This window comes from Salvelinus alpinus, chromosome 10 (assembly GCF_045679555.1).
Source record: "Salvelinus alpinus chromosome 10, SLU_Salpinus.1, whole genome shotgun sequence".
In the NCBI taxonomy this organism is placed as follows: Eukaryota; Metazoa; Chordata; class Actinopteri; order Salmoniformes; family Salmonidae; genus Salvelinus; species Salvelinus alpinus.
In genome coordinates this window covers 51,376,324-51,395,786 of record NC_092095.1, presented here as the reverse complement: position 1 = coordinate 51,395,786, position 19,463 = coordinate 51,376,324, and the positions used below count along the sequence as shown (strand labels likewise).

General features: G+C 43.9%; 1 protein-coding gene and 1 pseudogene across 4 annotated transcripts; both read left to right on the top strand.

Moving 5' to 3' along the window:
- The first annotated feature begins 3,128 nt into the window (after positions 1–3,128).
- Positions 3,129–10,460, top strand: LOC139532939 (MAGUK p55 subfamily member 4-like; annotated as a pseudogene).
- Positions 10,461–11,297: 837 nt separating this feature from the next.
- LOC139532175 (transmembrane protein 237B-like) lies at positions 11,298–18,951 on the top strand. Of its 4 annotated transcripts, none has more exons than XM_071329425.1 (14): positions 11,298–11,394; positions 11,687–11,728; positions 12,960–12,991; positions 13,112–13,125; positions 13,234–13,305; positions 13,557–13,694; positions 15,775–15,874; positions 16,411–16,568; positions 16,834–16,957; positions 17,049–17,240; positions 17,545–17,618; positions 17,784–17,871; positions 18,067–18,188; positions 18,708–18,951. In XM_071329425.1, exons 3-14 carry the CDS (start codon positions 12,984–12,986, stop codon positions 18,770–18,772), a joined length of 1,155 nt encoding a protein of 384 aa, XP_071185526.1. In that variant the 5' UTR covers positions 11,298–11,394; positions 11,687–11,728; positions 12,960–12,983; the 3' UTR covers positions 18,773–18,951. The 4 variants fall into 4 exon arrangements, with proteins under 4 accessions (XP_071185526.1, XP_071185524.1, XP_071185523.1 ...); XM_071329423.1 differs by having other exon boundaries at positions 11,305–11,469; positions 13,560–13,694; XM_071329422.1 differs by having other exon boundaries at positions 11,305–11,469.
- The last annotated feature ends 512 nt before the right edge of the window (positions 18,952–19,463 follow it).

Here is a 19,463-nt window from a genome sequence, read left to right as displayed (position 1 = left end):
CCCATGATGTCAAGCAAAGAGGCACTGAGTTTGAAGGTAGGCCTTGAAATGCATGCACAGGTACATCTCCAATTGACTCAAATGATGTCAATTAGCCCATCAGAAGCTTCTAAAGCCATGCCATCATTTTCTGGAATATTCCAAGCTGTTTAAAGGCACAGTCAACTTAGTGTATGTAAACTTCTGACCCACTGGAATTGTGATACAGTGAATTATAAGTGAAATAATCTGTCTGTAAACAATTGTTGGAAAAACTACTTGTGTCATGCACAAAGTAGATGTCCTAACCGACTTGCCAAAACTATAGTTTGTTAACAAGAAATTTGTGGAGTGGTTGAAAAACGAGTTTTAATGACTCCAACCTAAGTGTATGTAAACTTCCGACTTCAACTGTATATTCTATTGGTAAATGTGTCCTTCTGTGCAAGAAATTAATATTGCAAACATACTCTGGGACAGTTGTGGGATGCATTAGATCCCACATTATTGGGGATCTACACGCATAAAAACCACTCGCATAAAAAAAGCAATGAGGCTGATGCAATAGATCAGAATGTTTAGCTTAAAATGTTGATAAACGTCCTGCACGGTGTTGGGCTGTAAGCACAACCCCCACCTGTGGACGTCGGGCCCTCATACCACCCTCATGGAGTCTGTTTCTGACCGTTTGAGCAGACACATGCACATTGTGGCCTGCTGGAGGTCATTTTGCAGGGCTCTGGCAGTGCTCCACCTGCTCCTCCTTGCACAAAGGCGGAGGTAGCGGTCCTGCTGCTGGGTTGTTGCCCTCCTACGGCCTCCTCCACGTCTCCTGATGTACTGGCCTGTCTCCTGGTAGCGCCTCCATGCTCTGGATACTACGCTGACAGACACAGCAAACCTTCTTGCCACAGCTCGCATTGATGTGCCATCCTGGATGAGCTGCACTACCTGAGCCACTTGTGTGGGTTGTAGACTCCATCTCATGCTACCACTAGAGTGAAAGCACCGCCAGCATTCAAAAGTGACCAAAACATCAGTCAGGAAGCATAGGAACTGAGAAGTGGTCTGTGGTCACCACCTGCAGAACCACTCCTTTATTGGGGGTGTCTTGCTAATTGCCTATAATTTCCACATTTTGTCTATTCCATTTGCACAACACCATGTGAAATTTATTGTCAATCAGTGTTGCTTCCTAAGTGGACAGTTTGATTTCACAGAAGTGTGATTGACTTGGAGTTACATTGTGTTGTTTAAGTGTTCCCTTTATTTTTTTGAGCAGTGTATATAGTGTGTTATACTGTAGCATTGTATTGATGTATTAATGTTGATTGTTTTCTGCCCAGGGACTACAGATGATAATTAGCTATCTAGCTAAGTCTGGTGCAATGGTATGTTGTACATGATCCCTTACAAATAAACGTAATAATAATAATGCTTTGGTTTTAACAGTCACATTAGAGGTCCAAGATGACTGTTTCATAAATATCTCTAGTGCTGCTGATAATCCTCTAAGCTTTGACCTATTTCTATACCTAAAAAGCTACACAGAGGGAGGGTAAATTAATGACAATACAAAAATAAGAATTTTAAAGCCAAAGCTTTTTACAGCGCAGCAAGATAATCTTAGGTTAAAGTTAATCTCTAAAATCAATTCTGGATTGTCCTCAACATGAAATCATATTTTTTCCCTGAAAGATTACTTCATAAATCACCATCGGCCACCAGTTTCTGATCAAATAAGTCCACAGCAAGGAGACGAGTGAGCGACAGACTTCCGTGATCATTAGTATGGTTAGAGAAGCAGAAGTAGTTGTAGGGTACTACAGTATATAATGACATCATCATGTTCTGTCCCCATCTCCTCCAGCTGTTGGGAGCTCAGTACAGTGATGTGTTTATTACACACTGTGGGATATCCCCTCTTTTCCCTCTATTCAACACAGAGTAGCTGTGTGGCCATGGTTACGTCCCAAATGCGCCCTGTTCCCTATATAGGGCACAACTTTTGACCAGAGCCCTCCAGGGCCCATAAGCCCACTGTATAGGGAAAAGGGTGCCATTTGGGACACATGCTTTATCGGGCCATGGTCTGGCGGGTTTTAAAAGCAGAAAGAGTTGAAGCTTTGGGAGCAGAGCTGTAGCACAGCCTTGGACAGGCCAGCAGCAGGTTGGACACGCTTCTGTCAATTCCGGAGAGAGAGAGACAACGGCTCACTTGCCCAGGATTAACTGGGATAGAGAGAGGATTACACTCTTCTCTCCTTTCTTTCCAGCTCGCTACGTAGTAAAAGCACAGACCTGTTACCAGCGGATCCCCTGGGGATTCTCACTCTGCAGCAAGAATTGGCGAACTGTATTATACAGATGACAAATCCTCCTCTGGAGCTAAATATTAAGGGTTGAGGAAGCGGGTCAAAGGGACTGCAAGAAAAGAGACCACAGAGGTAAGTAGTGAGCCCGCAGGAATGTGTGTTAAGTCTTTTATAGTTGGCACCGAGCCCAGATACAGTAGACTCTCACTCTGACAGTTTTCGGGATTTTCATTGTTTTCCCACCAAGGGGATCCACTGTTTTTAATCCAACTATTACTACATATTAGAGTCAATTGACGCACCCATCCGTCAATCTAAGTAACATGATGAAAAATCCCCATACTTCGGTTTAAGATGTAACACTACATCACCAGTATTGTTTTTTTCTTTCTGTTGAATGGGTGACGTTGACCGACACAGGGACATGGTGGCACGTAGAATACGGAATTAGAAGAGACTGTGCTTCAGTGGGCCATTGACTTTTGAACCCTGATCTTATTTCACACACAGGGCATTTAAATGACCCTTAGTGCTTTTAATATGTGACAGTGGAGGCTGTTTTTACCTGGGTTTACACCCAGTTAACATCCATCGTAGCAGAACTGATGACTATGTACTATGTATGGAGGTCAGAGTCTTATTGATCTGGATTAATGTTATGTTATTGTTATCTAAAATGTGTACAAAGATTAGATGTTATCATTCAGTTTTTAGATGAACTACTAAGCAAGATTCTTTTTCGTTTATTTTTTATTACATTTTTCTTTGTTAATTTCTCTCTTTCCAAGGTCTGGGTTGGGGTGAATTTCCAGCAGTCAGTGCTGGGTGATCACCATGAGGCAGGCTGTGGAAGCCGAGAGGGTGATGTCGTCCCCTAGACCGAGTGACCATGGTCAGTAATAGGAAACAGCCTCTCTCTCAACCTCTAGCTGATGGCAATGCACTTCTCTCCTGCGTGTTGTGATAATCCTATGGCTGTTCATCTTTACGATTACGTTTTTGTTGGTGTTGTCCTCCAGGCCTAAGGCAGATCCTGTCTGACGTGGTAGAGGAGGTGAAACATTCCATCAGGAAGGAAATCAACGGGACAGAGCTCCTAAACAGCCTCCTCAACGCCCCATGGCTTAAGTCTCTGCTCCAAGTTAGTCTGGGAGTCTAGTTTGTGATATACTCTCATCTTTGGGTTTAGAAAAGCTGTATTTCACTATATCTCTACTTTCTCTCAGTCTCTGCTCCACCCAGTGAGTGGAGGGTGTCTTTGACTTGTGTTTGTCCATACTCTTGTCTTGTTCTGGGTGTAGGTTTAACCTTTTCTCTGTCTCTGCACCACCCAGGTGTATGAGTGTCTGCGGCAGCACCAGAGAGAGCCTCCTGCTCCCTTCCTACCGTACACAACACAGCTCATCCAACAGGTAGGACCTTTCCCTCTACTGCTTTGCCTCCTTCCCTCATTGGCTTGTCAGAAGTGTCAGTGGTGTCAGTCCTGTCCTGTGTCCACTCTTCTGCTGTCTGTGTTCCAACCCGTCTTTCTGCTTCTCTTCTAGATTCTGGCTGACCTGAGAACAGTTCGGAACACTTCTGCTGAGGCCAGGGAGCTTTACAGTCTCCTCAGGGGACCACACCTCCAGGTGAGAGATCCTGAGGCAACAGGGGCTCCTATGATCCTAACCTTTGTGTCTGTTGTTGCAGTAACTAAGGTCTTCTGGGTTGTGTGAGTTATTTATGTGTGTTGAGTCTGCCTGAATGAATGAATGAATGTACTTAATAGTTGTGCTCTGTCCTAGGCTCTGACATCAGCCCATGATACGGTGGCCCAGAAGTACTATGACCCTGTGCTGCCTCCTATCCCTGACAACCTCGCTGACGATGAGGAGGCCATGAGGATAGTCTGTCTGGCGAAGAACAAGCAGCAGCTGGTGAGTCGTGGATTGGATACAACTGAACGTTTTTAATGCAAGGTTACAGAAATGTTGTATCTTATGCACACCGAATGCAAAGCATCAACTCCTGAGGACCTGACAGAAGCTGTAAGAAAGGGCAGATGATGCTTTCATAACATGTCATTCGTTTGATTGTTAAATTGTGTGACAGATGATTTCAATCAGAGTAATAGCAGTAGAGATGGTTTTAATACTTCACCATTTCAGGATGGCTTATGATTAGTGTCACGATGGGTCAGTTTTGGACACCAAAATATACAATTTCCAGTCACTCAATTTGAACACAAAATGTTTTCCTATAGTTATTAAGCTGTATATACTCGGAAGCTCCTACCCATCCACATCTGACATTGCGACCTCTTTTGGAACCCATTTGGAACTAATCTAAATCCAATCCTGGTGGCAGACAGTTTTAGCAGTACCCTGTGTACCCAGATCCATATTTCAGGGCTATAGAGGTATCTGTGGTCCCAGACAGAGGTAATCTTGTCTAGCCCTGTCTCTCCCGCTGAAAGAGGAGCTCAGGAGAGGGGATTCGCAGTCGCTGGGATACCCTGAGGAAGATGACCTGCCAAAGGCTGATCCACGGTGGGGCCAGGGCGGTGGAGGGCCCCTGGCACGGTGTTGGGGCTCTGGGGGACGTAGTGCCCGGGGAGCGACCAGTCATGCCCAGCACAAGGAGAGTCAGCTACCCACCAGTCAAATTGCTATCTTCTGCGGATCCACCACCCCTGGGCAAGCTCCGCGCTCCGCCACATTTTAAGCCAATGAGTAACTGCAGAATGTACCAGACTGATGCACTCTGGAAAGAAGAAGGTCTTAATCGCTCTGCCCCCTCGGTCTGTAGTTCTGTCCTCATTGGTAAGAACTACAGTTGAAAAGACCCTGAAAACAATATGATGCAATACTGTATCTACTGCCATGAGTTGTACAGTGCTGTACACTGCAATACATATCAGTTCAGTACATTATAATACAACACAATGGAACTTCTACTCTTATTCAGGCTAATAGATTACCTTTTTCCAACCTCTCTCTCCTCCGTGCTTCTGGAGATAATGTGATTGAGGAGCTAGACAGCGACGAAGAGAGAGAGTCAGCCAACATCCTGACCCCTCTCCCACACCACGCTCCACCCCTCCAGCCCTGGACTCTCACCCCTCCCTGCACGGCTGCATACCACCTGTCCATGGGTGACTACCACCATCCCCCTGGAACTCCTCCGCGGTTCCGGAGCTACAGCGTCAGCCCCCGGGTGAGCACGGCTCCCCCCAGCCCCATGCAGCATCGGCAGGTAGATGAGATGCCTCTCAACCCCCCTGCGGAGCTGGCTAAGCAGAAGAGCCTGGATGAGTTGAGGTCCACGGTGCAGCAGGCTGCCAGCTCTATGGAGCACAGCACCAATGACGTCCGGCTGCTGGGGCAGAAGATGGCCGCCGCCACAGAGCGCATGTCTGAGAGTGTCCAGGAGAATGCCCAGGCCCTGACGTTGCTGGCCCAGGTGGTGAGCAGACTGCAGACACTCATCGCTGCCAGCAGGGCGGTAGCAGATACACCGGAACCACACAGAGGAACCAACAGCAGTAACCTCCCAGTCAACATATCAGCCAGGGTACAAGAACACACAGCCAGCAGCTTGAAGACTCAGACATCCCTTTCACGCCAGTCCAGAGTATGCTCCCTGTCCACCTCTTCCTCCTCCTCTTCCACCTCCTCCAGCTCCTTCATTGTCTCTATGGATGGCATATCCACATCCCAGGGGAAGATCTCTCAGCCTCGGTCCCCAGCCTGTAATGGGTCGCCCAAAGCAGGGTTGAAGACCAGGGTTCCGCCTATGTCTCCCAAAAAGCATGTTGGTGCTTCCCCCACATCTCAAAAGAAGCATGTGGAACCCCAGCCCCAGCAACCCCACCTCTACAACAGCCTCTCAACACCTCCACCACCTGCCCCGCCCGCCCCCAACCACAACAAGACTGGCTCCAGCTCCAGCCAGGGGAAGAAGAAGAGGAAGAAGAGGAAGTGAACCAGCCAGGAGGACAGTGGTGCTCTGGTATCTTCAGGAGATCTTATATTCCTCTGCTTCAGGGAATGGTCCTCTCCTCAAGATTCCCTCAGAGATCTCGGCTTCAAAAGGCATTTATCCTTTCTTCTGTTATCTTCATCACCATCATGTCGCCCACCATTCATCCCGCAATTGTTATGTGCTGGCTATGCTCATTGTTGCGTTTACATCCTCAATGGTAATCTCATCCTCTGTGTTTCATGCAACTCCGTGTTTCCCGAAAGTCATTTGTTATTTTCATATTATTTCATTTTGTAATTGTAAATAAAGCATGTCCATTATTCCTTTTTGACTCATGATGTTTTCATCTCATATCACATGACACCCTCCATAACCTGTAATTGGCCAAATGTGTCATTGTTGCTGTTCCACCCCAGCAATAATTCTCTGTTTGCAGTGAGCTCCAAATGTTTTTTGGACAGTGACACAATTTTTGTTGATTTGACTTTGTACTCCAGCACTTTGGATTTAAAATGATAGAAGGAGGGTGAAGTGCAGACTGTCAGTTTTAATTTGAGGGTATTTTCATCCATATCGGGTGAATCGTTTAGAAATTACAGCAGTTTTTGCACATTCACTTTTGTGTATTAAAGTAGTAAAAAGTTAAGTATTTGGTCCCAAATTCATAGCACGCAATGACTACATCAAGCTTGTGAGTCTAAACATTTGTTGGATGCATTTCCTGTTTGTAATGTTTGTGTTTCATATTATTTTGTGCCCAATAGAAGAATGGTAAATAATGTATTGTGTCATTTTGGAGTCACTATTATTGTAAATAAGAATATAATGTTTTTAAACACTTCTACATTCATGTGGATGCTACCATGATTAACGATAATCCTGAATGAATCGTGAATAATGATGAGTGAGAAAGTTAGATGCACAAATATCATATTTGTGCATCTGCAAATTAAAGCTGACAGTCTGCACTTTAACCTCATAATCATTGCATTATTTAAAACCCAAAGTCCTGGAGTACAGAGCCAAAGCAACTAAACATTTGTCAAAGTCCCAATACTTTTGGGGCTCACTCTATGTGTGAGAGCTACAAGAAAATGTTTTAACCCTGGATTCATGTCCCCTCTCTGTCTCTCTCTTAGGGAGCCACGATAAAGCGAAATGAGATAACAGGGGAGATCTTTGTGGCACGGGTGATCCATGGAGGACTGGCGGACCGCGACGGTGAGACCACCTCTCTCTCTCTCTCTCACTCACACACACACACACACTCTCTCTCACTCTGTCTTTAATCTGTTTCTTCTTTCTCATTTGTGCCCCTCCTCCCCCTCTCTCTCTCTAGGTCTGCTGCATGCAGGGGACAGGATCACAGAGGTGAATGGCTACTCTCTAGATGGCCTGGAGCCTGAGCAGGTCATTGAGATACTGGTGAGTAGCAGAACACTGCTTGGCTGCCCAAACATGCACACATTTCACACAGTCAACACAGATGGTGTCTGTAGTTCGTCTTCATCCACCAGTGATGTACATGGGCGTTTATCTGTCTTTGGACCCACAGGCTCGGTCTCAAGGCACTCTCATGTTCAAAGTGGTTCCCATCACAGATAGCCCAGTCAACAACCAGATGATAGTGAGTAATGGCATGTTTACCGACCTACCCTTCCCTGGTAACAGTATCAGACAAGTCATGTAAGCTGATTGAACCATAATGGCACCAAAACCAAAGTATTTCTCTTGACAATAGGAGGTTACTATTACCAAGAAAACCTATGGCTCAGTTCCTGTCTTCAGTGTTGTAGTAAAGATCTTTTCATTGCATTGTCCTTGTGTCTTGTTGTCTGTTGTATTGTGTCTCCTGGTGTCCCAGCTGTATGTGCGTGTCATGGCAGACTACAGTCCCCAGCAGGACCCGGCCATCCCCTGCGCCGAGGCAGGTATGGACTTCAGGAAGGGAGACCTGCTGGAGATCGTGGACCAGTCAGACACCCTCTGGTGGCAGGCCAAGAAACTACCCAGGACCTCGGCACCCTGTGCTGGACTTATCCCCTCCACCAACCTGCTCAGGAGGAAACAGAAAGAGTTCTGGTGGTCTCAGCCCTACCAGCCGCACACCTGCATCAAACCCTGTGTGAGTAATTTCCTCTACAATAAATCATATTGTTTCACTCATTTGTTTACTTCAAGATGACTTTGGTGGATTATTTTGTATGTTTTTTTTCTATTTTCTGAGGAAAATAGAGGAAGATTTTGAATCTGGTATTTAAGTCTTTGTTGAAGTTAGTTCATCATGTAGCCTGTGGTATACAAAATATAGTATCACTCAACTATAACACTGTTTACTTTATCTCAATCATTTCTGAATTCCAATTTGGAATGTGAGAGGAGCTAAGAGAAGGTGAACATAACTTGCTCTACTGAGCTCTCCTTTGAGCTCAATTAGAATCAACTCCAACACCATGTCTAGTGACATACACATTCATCCCATTATCGTGCTCTCCCCCTCCCTGTTCCCCCGCTCCTAGAGGATGGTGAGTTCAGCACTAACATCGAGGGGATCTATCTGACTGGGTTCAGACGTAGCCTGTGTCCGTGTCGGCGGCAGTCCCTAAGCACAGGCTCCAGTCAGCAGTCCTGCTACACCCGCTGCTCCAGCAGCTGCTACAGTGCCCTCAACAACCCATACAAAGAGGTGGTACGATACCAGTGCAACCCGCAGGACAAGCACCGCCTGGTCGCCCTGGTGGGTAATTCACCAGTCTGGCACTAACCAGCTACACAAATAGATTGGCACAAGATTCAAATGTGTATTGACTGTCATGAGTACGTGCTAACGCGTAAATGGTTCTGTGGCCAATAAGGCAGAGACGGTATGACACATGTTGTGTCACTGTTCTTGTACATGGGTAGTGTGTCTCTACTTGTATTGACGCAGAATATGTGTGATGACATGACAGAGATCTCACAAGTGTGTTGTTCTCTCTCAGGTCCCTCTGGCGTTAGAGTGAACGAACTTCGCAGACGGTTAATCGAAATCAACCCAGTGACCTTTCAAGGGGCAGGGCCTCGTAAGTAAACCACCTAACCTCTGTGAACCTGTCAATCTATTTGACTTTCTTCCATTGTTGACATGGATACAATCAATGTCTTATTTGATGTCGTCCTATGATGTCATCTGAAATACAAGACACGAGCCGCTAAGAGCCATGAGGAGTCTGGTAAAGAGTATCACTTCATCAACAGAGAACTGTTTGAGAACATGGTTTACAACAACAAGTAGGTACTCCCTGAATAACAGCTTATCGCTTTCCTCTCACAAACACATGTTGTTAAATCAACTGTCACAATATGAATGTGACTCGTGGCCTTATGTCCTAATGGGGACAAAGAGGATTAAGTAAGTTAATAACATTGATGTGGACCACCTGATTATAAGCCAGGGTTTTGTGTTGCATTTGTTTTAAACCAGGTTTCTGGAAAACGGGGAGTACAAAGGTCATTTCTACAGCACTAGTCTTGATGCTGTGAAGGATGTTTTGAACAGTGGAAGGATCTGTGTCATCGAAATCGAGCCTCACATGAGTCCTGCTGGGGTTCTTCCCCAGTGGGGCTTCATCATTGACTTGGCCTTATTGTGGAGTTAGCTCTGTGTTGACCTCAGTTGCATCTTGGCCAGGTCTTCATTGAAAATGAGAATTAGTTCTCAATTGACCCATGTATGATGACTGTCCCCTTCCAGGCCATCCAGTCAGTGAGGACACATGAGCTCAAGGCCTACATCATCTATGTGAAGCCGCCCACCGCAGAACGCATGAAGGAGACCAGAAAGGACGCTCAGATCACCACAAACTACTACGTCAACATCCCTTTCAAAGTAAGCACTCTTATGGTTTTATTATAATTTCTCCGTTTTTTTCATTGACCAGGAAGTCTCTCACAGTTTGAACCTCTTTTTCCAAAGATACCTGGTAATAATATGCCATCCCTATGGTGATCAAATGGTTGAAATACTGACCATCATGCCATATTTAAGATAGTGACCAACTGTCATGTTATTCTGTTCCCAACAGGAGGAAGACTTCCAGGAGATTGAGGAGGCAGCCAGAAAGATGGAGTCTCACTACTGCCAGTTCTTTGACTGTGAGGAGGGCTCAGGACGAGCCACAGTGGGTTCCTGCCAACTGGATATGACCCACAGAGGAGTTTTGATGAGAAATGAGGAGAGGAGAGGACATAAAAGGATAACAAACAGGGCATCGTAAAAGAGGGAATGGAGAACAACATGGATGAGGAGTGTCTGTCACCTTTGGTTGCTACTTTTGAAGATACCCCTCTGCTCTCCAGTGGAATTTGTTTTGGATTTATTGTTTTGTTTTGTTTAGTGTGAGTTTGAGAGACTCATACAGATACTGTCCTTGTGTCTGCTTGAATCTGTTGTTGACTATTTTGCCTATTCAAGGCTATGATGGCGCTGGATTAAACCAAAAATCATGTGTCTGTTTTTCTCTGAAATTGTGTGCATAGTTGGAGATAATGTATTGATGTGCTACATAGGCATGCTATGAGAGGTTGTAGGTTAACCTCTCATCTTTCGTTAACAATTAAAGCAAATAATTGTCCATGCTGAATTTCTGGATTTTCTTAATGTTTTTATTTGATTTAATAAAATGAATGTTAATGCCAAAGAACGTATATCCAAGTGCTCTAGATTGGTACGATGTTTCAGTAGGAAGGTGAGCAAGTAAGTGGAGTTGTGTGCTCACCATTGAACACAATGTTTTCATAATACTGAAGGATACCTTCAGCACAGGCTGTAATCCCAGGCTATTATTATACCGAATATTTTTTGTGTAACATAATGGGATATGGAATAATGCTAAAATATGTGATGTATACTGTTACCAATTTTAAAAATACAATTTTGTGTGTCAACGCGTGTTTTTTAATATGTGTTTGTGTGGCATTTTGTGTCAACATGTGTAAAAGACAGAATGCTTTTATTTTGAAAACCGGAAGTTCCTTTTTGTGTTCTCAGCTAAAAATCACTGTAATGGCAAGGCAACGAGTGTAAACAAAGTGGTCGGGTAAACAGCGTGGCAACCAACATGCAGACGTTACCAGCCCAAAACGTTTTAACAGCTAGGTAGCTAACTAGCTATCTCTTATCGGGGTTGTTTTAATAGGGTATCCCGCAGAAATGGACACAGGAGGATTCCAGGTCTGTAGCTAGCTAGTTATTTCAGCTAGCTGATCTTGTAACGGTCGGAAACACAAGGTTGCTCTAGCTAATTTAGCTGACCAGCTAGTTATAATTTAGCTATATCTTAGTTAGCTATAACTATGTATCCATAAATTCGTTATAACTAGTGATTTTTGTCCTATTCCAGTTGCCCAGTGTGTGCAGTTTATGTTTTTTAATCAAAATATTTATTTAGGAACAGAGCACTCGACGGAGGGACCTCCCGCCTCTTCCACAGGTACCACTACCATTAGCCGCGCATGCGCCACTACACTTACACGACCATCCATATCATAAATCTTAAGAGTATTTCGACTTGTAACTAGCTAGTATGCAGCACATTGGTAGCCTATGAGCACAAGCCCAGTCAAAAGACTGCTCTCAGACAGCCAGTTCCCATAGGTCTCTGGTTTCTGCACCCTGCAGAGGGCCCAACAACAACAAATCAGAGAGGGTGTAACGGGGAACTTGCTGCAGAACCATACAGCATTAGGGGTTAAGGTCAACAACACCATGAAGAGGCGTTGCTTATGTCACTTCAAAACTGTGGCCCAACATGAGAGGGAAATTAAATATGGCCTTAATAATAATCAAAATTGTTCTTACACCAAATTATTACATCAATAAATGTGTCGTAGTTTAGTCTAGGCTATTTTTGTTGAGGGTCACTTTCACCTCAAGGGGTCAGATCCCTCAAGTCTGAATAGTCTGATCTGATCTATGCCTTGATTGGTTGGTATTCCAGTACCTTGGCAGATGCATACTGCAGATTTAGCCCAGGATTAGGCAGTGCCACAGGAATATCCTCAGAGCCCTTTCTGATTCTTGGATAGAATGGTGAGAAAACAAATCACGGTAAGTTCTCTCTCATACACAGTCCTGGGCCTAGTTTTGGGTAACCGGGCCCTGGTGCTGCTGGATCTTCTCTCTGTACGAGAAGGACTCTGTTTTCTGAGTCCAGGTTGTTGAGTTTTGGAGGATTTTATTGTTGAGATAATTTGGAGAAATGTACTGTTTGTGACTGGGAGTGTTATCTACTTTGAAAGCAAGTTTTGGAGAGAGCTTTGTACAACCACTTGCTTGGTTCTGTTGTTCCTTGGTTCCCCTCTGATCCTATCTCTTGGCATGTATGGATTGAGGGCCTCCCAAGAGCGCAGCGGTCTAAGGCACTGCATTGCAGTGTTAGAGGCGTCACTACAGACCCTGGTTTGTTCTCAGGCTATGTCACAACTGGCCGTGATTGGGAGTCCCATAGGGCAGCGCACAATTGGCCCAGCGGTGTCTGGGTTAGGGGAGTGTTCAGCCGGGAGGGTAGGCCGTCATTGTAAATAAGAATTTGTTCTTAACTGACTTGCCTAGTTAAATAAAGGTTAAATAAGTGAATATAATGAAGTATATTAAGTAATCATTAAGGTGTGTTATGTAAGATGTTGGCCAAGCCTCATTCTCTTCTTCCTTGTCCTCTTTAGCGTGGACAGCGTGCCCTGCCCCCCATGTCAAGGTGAGTCTCGCCTCCTTATGCTGTTGTGATACTGTTTCAACTCATTTATCCCAGCAGAACATCTCTCTCACGCTCTCTCTTTCCCTTTTTTATGTATGGCATTTCAACAACTGCATGAAGTCAAGATACAGGTGGTGAGTTGCCTTCAGAAGGATGTTGTAATAGATAATTTAACTATAGAGTTTTGGTTGGCGCTGCTGGCTTGGATATGGTTTTCTTAACCTGTTTTGTCTCCTATGTAGACGAGATGCCGGTCCCAAAAAGCAAGAGGAAGAAGTTGAAGAGTCAGGTGGATGGTGTTGAAAGCCCAGAGGGTGGGTGGAAAAGGAATATTTCCAAGGAATAGTTCTCGGGAGCTCCTTCTGTTGAACTGCTGGTGAACAGCGTTGTTCCAGATTTTGGAGGCAATTTGCCTTTAAGTTTCAGGCTATGGGTTAACTATAAAGCTTGCATTCCACTGTCAGATATTCATGTATATACAGTTAAAGTACTAGTAATGACTTGAACCACATAGTAAGTACACCTCAAGTATATAATAAGAGAGTTGTGTTGTTTATATGTGCAGCAGACTCAGGGATGGAGATGGCCCAGATGGGGGGTCTGAGCAGTCGCAGGTCATCTGAGGTCATCCAGGCCTTGACCCCCGATTCGCAGGAAGCTGCACCACAGAGAAGGAAGAAGAAGAAAAAGGCAGCGACCGTAGGTAAACAACATATCTGACTATAGCTAAACAACATGCCTGACTATATGTAAACAACATATCTGACTGTAGGTAAACAACATGCCTGACTATAGGTAAACAGCATGCCTGTCTATAGGTAAACAGCATGCCTGCCTATTGGTAAACAACATGCCTGACTATAGGTAAACAGCATGCCTGCCTATTGGTAAACAACATGCCTGACTATAGGTAAACAACAGGCTTGACTATACAGTTGAAGTCGGAAGTTTACATACACCTTAGCCAAATACATTTAAACTCAGTTTTTCACAATTCCTGACATTTAATCCAAGTAAAAATTCCCTGTCTTAGGTCAGTTAGGATCACCACTTTATTTTAAATGCGAAATGTCAGAATAATAGTAGAGAGAATGATTTTTCAGCTTTTATTTCTTTCATCACATTCCCAGTGGGTCAGAAGTTTACATACACTCAATTAGTATTTGTTAGCATTGCCTAAATTGTTTAACTAGGGTCAAACGTTTCGGGTAGCCTTCCACAAGCTTCCCACAATAAGTCCTCCTGACAGAGCTGGTGTAACTGAGTCAGGTTTGTAGGCCTCCTTGCTCGCTTACACATTTTCAGTTCTGCTCACACATTTTCTGGGATTGAGGTCAGGGCTTTGTGGTCCTTGAGCCATTTTGCCACAACTTTAGAAGTATGCTTGGGGTCATTGTCCATTTGGAAGACCCATTTGCGACCAAGCTTTAACTTCCTGACTGATGTCTTGAGATGTTGCTTCAATATATCCACAGAATTTTCTTTCCTCATGAAGTCATCTATTTTGTGGAGTGCACCAGTCCCTCCTGCAGCAAAGCACCCCCACAACATGATGCTGCCACCCCTGTGCTTCACAGTTGGGGTGGTGTTCTTCGGCTTGCAAGCATCCCCCTTTTTCCTCCAAACATAACGATGGTCGTTATGGCTAAACAGTTCTATTTTTGTTTCATCGGACCAAAGGACATTTCTCCAAAAAGTACAATCTTTGTCCCCATGTGCAGTTGCAACCCGTAGTCTGGCTTTTTTTATGGTGGTTTTGGAGCAGTGGCTTCTTCCTTGCTGAGCGGCCTTTCAGGTTATGCCGATATAGGACTCGTTTTACTGTGGATATAGATACTTTTGTACCTGTTTCCGCCAGCATCTTCACAAGGTCCTTTGCTGTAGTTCTGGGAATGATTTGCACTTTTCGCACCAAAGTACGTTCATCTCTAGGAGACAGAATGCGTCTCCTTCCTGAGCGGCATGACGGCTGCTTGGTCCCATGGTGTTTATACTTGCGTACTATTGTTTGTACAGATGAACGTGGTACCTTCAGGCGTTTGGAAATTGCTCCCAAGGATGAACTAGACTTGAACTAGACTTGAACTAGAATTTTTTTCTGAGGTCTTGGCTGATTTCTTTTGATCTTCCCATGATGTCAAGCAAAGAGGCACTGAGTTTGAAGGTAGGCCTTGAAATACATCCACAGGTACACCTCCAATTGACTCAAATGATGTCAATTAGCCTATCAGAAGCTTCTAAAGCCATTACATAATTTTCTGGAATTTTCCAAGCTCTTTAAAGGCACAGTCAACTTAGTGTATGTAAACTTCTGACCCACTGGAATTGTGATACAGTGAAATAATCTGTCTGTAAACAATTGTTGGAAAAATTACTTGTCATGCACAAAGTAGATGTCCTAACCGACTTGCCAAAACTATAGTTTGTTTTCAAGAAATTTGTGGAGTGGTTGAAAAACGAGTTTTAATGACTCCAACCTAAGTGTATGTAAACTTCTGACTTCAACTGTAGGTAAACAACAGGCTTGACTATAGGTAAACAACAGGCCTCAGGGGAACCATATACCTACTCTTTCTACTTTTAACTCAAACATTATCTTGTTTGTGTATTATTTATTCTATCGCTACTGCATGGTTAAGATTATATTCCACTTATATTCAATACATTCCGTTCTGTTTTACCAAAACCATTTATAGGCTATATGTCATAGTTGTACTTACTGTATTTGTGAAATGTACTAAGTTACATGTGGAGCGTTGTTCGTTCGCTTGTTTGTGTCTCAGACCTGGAGGATGACCAGGCTGACCTGGTGAACGGGGATGGACTGGTCCAGAACACAGCAGAGGCAGGGGAAGAAGTGACCAAAAAACCCAAGAGGAAGAAGTAAGAGACACAATAATATGGCCTATCTATTCTATGGTATCTTAGTCACTTAATGTTTACATACCTGGCATTACTCATCTCATGTGTATATACTGTTTTCTATACTATTCTATGGTATCTCATTCACTTAATGTTTTCATATCTTGTATTACTCATCTCATATGTATATACTGTTTTCTATACTCTTCTACTGTATCTTAGTCCGTTCCGCTCTGACATCGCTCGTCCATATGATGTATATAGTCTTAATTCATTCCAACTTAGATTTGTGTGTATTGAGTATATGTTGTGTAATTTGTTAGATGTTACTGCACTGTAGGAGCTAGAAGCACAAGCATTTCGCTACACCCGCAATAACATCTGCTAATCACATGTATGTGACAAATCAACTTTGATTGATTTATGGTGTAGAGTCAAATGTGTGTGGTATGTTTTCACTTGTATGGTTCTGTTATGATATTATGATATGCTTTATTAATGAGCTCAGTTTCCCTCGCTTTTGTTCTTTCTATTCTTTTTTTGTGGTCACTCCCTAGGAAGTCGAAAGTGTCAGAGACGCAGTACGTCAACGAGCTTGATGTAGAAGACGATGACGTCATCACAGACACTCAGTCACCCATCCCCCGGCATTCCCTGTTCTCTGCTCCCCTGGGACAGAGCCAGCCTGTGGGGAAGGTGTTTGTAGAGGGGAGCAGTGAGTGTCCCCCTTCCTTCTGTTATTTTATGTTAGCTGTGCATGGTAGAGTTTAAGAGTATAGGTTGGTTTCCAGGACACAGATTCATTAACCTAGTATTGGACTATGAAGCAATTTATATGGAAAACCTCCATTGGAAGCTTTAATTGGTCGAGGACTAGTCTTGTTTCTGTGTCTGGAGAAATTGGCCTTATATGAATTATTTGGACATCCTTGTGAGTCCTGTCTTATATGTTGGATAATGATGTGTTGTTTTACTTTCAGAGAGGTTTCAAGCGGCCGATCGGTCAGACAGACCGAAGTCCAGCGATCAGGTGGACAACTTCGTGGACATCCAGCAGATGTGGACCACCAAGGATGTGTCTGTTAGGGTACATGGTGGCTTCAGGTGTGTGCGTGCAGGTGTCTGTTTGAAAGACTGTGTGTGTGTGTGTGTATGCTCTCTCTATCTCACATCTCTCTATCTCTCTAATGTACAGGGGGCTTGGGCTGTTCTGCCACGGCTTCCTAGCAGGCTATGCCGTGTGGAACATCATAGTGATCTATGCCCTGGCAGGGAAACATCTCACTACTCTGCCTAACCTACTGCAGCAGTACCACAGCTTGGCCTACCCTGCACAGTCTCTCTTCTACCTGCTACTGGCTATAAGCACCGTGTCAGCCTTTGACAGGTAAGGAGGGGAGAGAGAGTGGGAGTCTGTGTGTGGCACACTGGGTTCAGGCCCAAAATAAATGTGGCCATTGTTGTGAAAATATGGGAAGCCTGTGGCTAGAGCTAGGAGGTGTTTGTGTGTGTATGTATACAACGCACTGTCGTTCTATTCCATCAATGGACCCCCTCACAAACACATACACACACACACACATCTCCTTCTCTAGCTACAGGCTTGCACATTTTACAACATACCCCAGTGTGCCCCGTCCCTCCCCAGTGTGTGTGTGTGTGGAGAGAGACTCATTCTCTTTCCATTTCAGGGTGAATCTGGCCAAAGGCGCCATGGCTATGAGAGAGTTTGTCACCCTGGACCCAGTTGCTCTAGCCTCTTTCTGTGAGTGAAAACATCTTTACAGTATGTTACTCAATTCATTCATTCAGGACAGACGGAGCCAACCTGTATATGATGCAGCCTATGATCCAGCCCAGCAAGCACTTTGTCTCTCTGGCCTTGGCAAATGGTCATTTTACTGAAGTAACTTTCCCTCTCCTCCTGCAGTGTACTTCTCAGCTCTGGTCCTCTCTCTCAGCCAGCAAATGACCAGTGACCGCATCAACCTGTACCCCAGTGCTAACGAGACCTTATGGTGTGCTAACTAACTGTTCTTATTGTCTTGGTATTAACATGTAGTTCTAAGTTAGTTCTTGTATATTGATTATCCTACTCAGCAGTATCACTGTTGGGAGTCGGAGAGAAGAGAACCCCCTTTTCTTCTGTTCCTCTGACTCCAGCCAAACAAACAAAAAAGCATTGTGACTTTTACAACCCCTCTCCTCCCCAGGCCTCCTGGGTCAGAGCACCAGATCCTGAACCCGTGGATCATAGTGAACCTGGTGGTGGCTGTGCTGGTAGGAATGGCCTGGATCTTCATCTCCACTAGGCCTGAGATGGACTACACCGAAGGTGAGGCTGAAGTAGTTTTAAAAAAAAAAAAAAAAATTTTTTGATTTAATTGAACAAACAGCAACTTAATATTTCCACAGACGTAGTTCCATATGACATTGACCAAGACTTACTGCACAACAGTCACAAACAGAGACGAAAGAAAAAATACTACTTAAAACAACACCACCTACTCAGGCGTAGATAAATTGCGACAGACATTGTTGACGTGCTCAGTCCTATATGTTACCACAGTCTCAATACGTTTCTATAAAATTGTTTAATATGTTTTGTATACACCATACTGAAATTGTATACACCATAGAAATATAATTACTAGAAGGGACAAAGCACCTCAGACAGACCACAGCAATCTGACTGGATTGTACACACACTCAGCAACCTTACCGAATGACGCACATGTTAATGTCCCTTCAGAGATGTGTTTTCATTTTTCATGTGTATAAAAGCTTTGTATGTCATTTGCCTTTAGAAGTGACATGGGCTGCCAATCTCTCTCTCCACTTACCTCCAAACCAGGGTTCCTAATGGCTATGGAGATCGAGTCCTTGAGACCAGAGGAGAAATCAGAAATGTCTACTTGAGGAATAGTTTTTCCATTTTCTTCTTGCACATATTTTTTGAACTGTATTTTATCAGCCAACACAAAATGTACACGTTGTTTTTGGCAATAATCAGTTTATTTTTGTATGACCCGAATGTGTGCTTGTTTTGTCAAATGTATTGATTACCATTGGAAATAATAAAAATGTTATCCCACTGAGATGCTTCTATATGTCATTTTGGGGACTTTAAACCAAACATACCATTCGCAGTATTGACCTGAAACAGCATGGCTGTGTCTTGTTATATACCACACCATTAAATACAGTGCCTTCAGAAAGTATTCATGAGTCAAAACTGTAACTCAGCCACTCAGGAACATTCACGGTCTTCTTGGTAAGCAACTCCAGTGTAGATTTGGCCTTGTGTTTTAGGTTATTGTGAATTAATCTCCCAGTGTGGTGGAAAGCAGACTGAAATCAGGTTTTTGTCTAGAATTTTGCCTGTGCCCATTCTGTTTTTGTTTACCTGGAAAAACTTCCCAGTCTTTAATGATTACATGCATACCCATAACATGATGCGGCCACCACTATGCTTGATAATATGGAGAATGGTACTCAGTAATATGTTATTGGATTTGCCCCAAACATAACACGTTGTATTCAGGACAAAATGTTAATTGCTTTGCCACATTTTTTGCAGTATTACTTTAGTGCCTTGTTGCAAACAGGA

Coding starts and splice junctions, on each gene's coding strand:
- LOC139532175 (XM_071329422.1), top strand. CDS start 11,449: ATGGACACAGGAGGATTCCAG. Junction 17,241..17,544: donor ACCGTGTCAGCCTTTGACAG/GTAAGGAGGGGA, acceptor TTTCCATTTCAG/GGTGAATCTGGCCAAAGGCG. Junction 17,619..17,783: donor AGTTGCTCTAGCCTCTTTCT/GTGAGTGAAAAC, acceptor CTCCTCCTGCAG/TGTACTTCTCAGCTCTGGTC.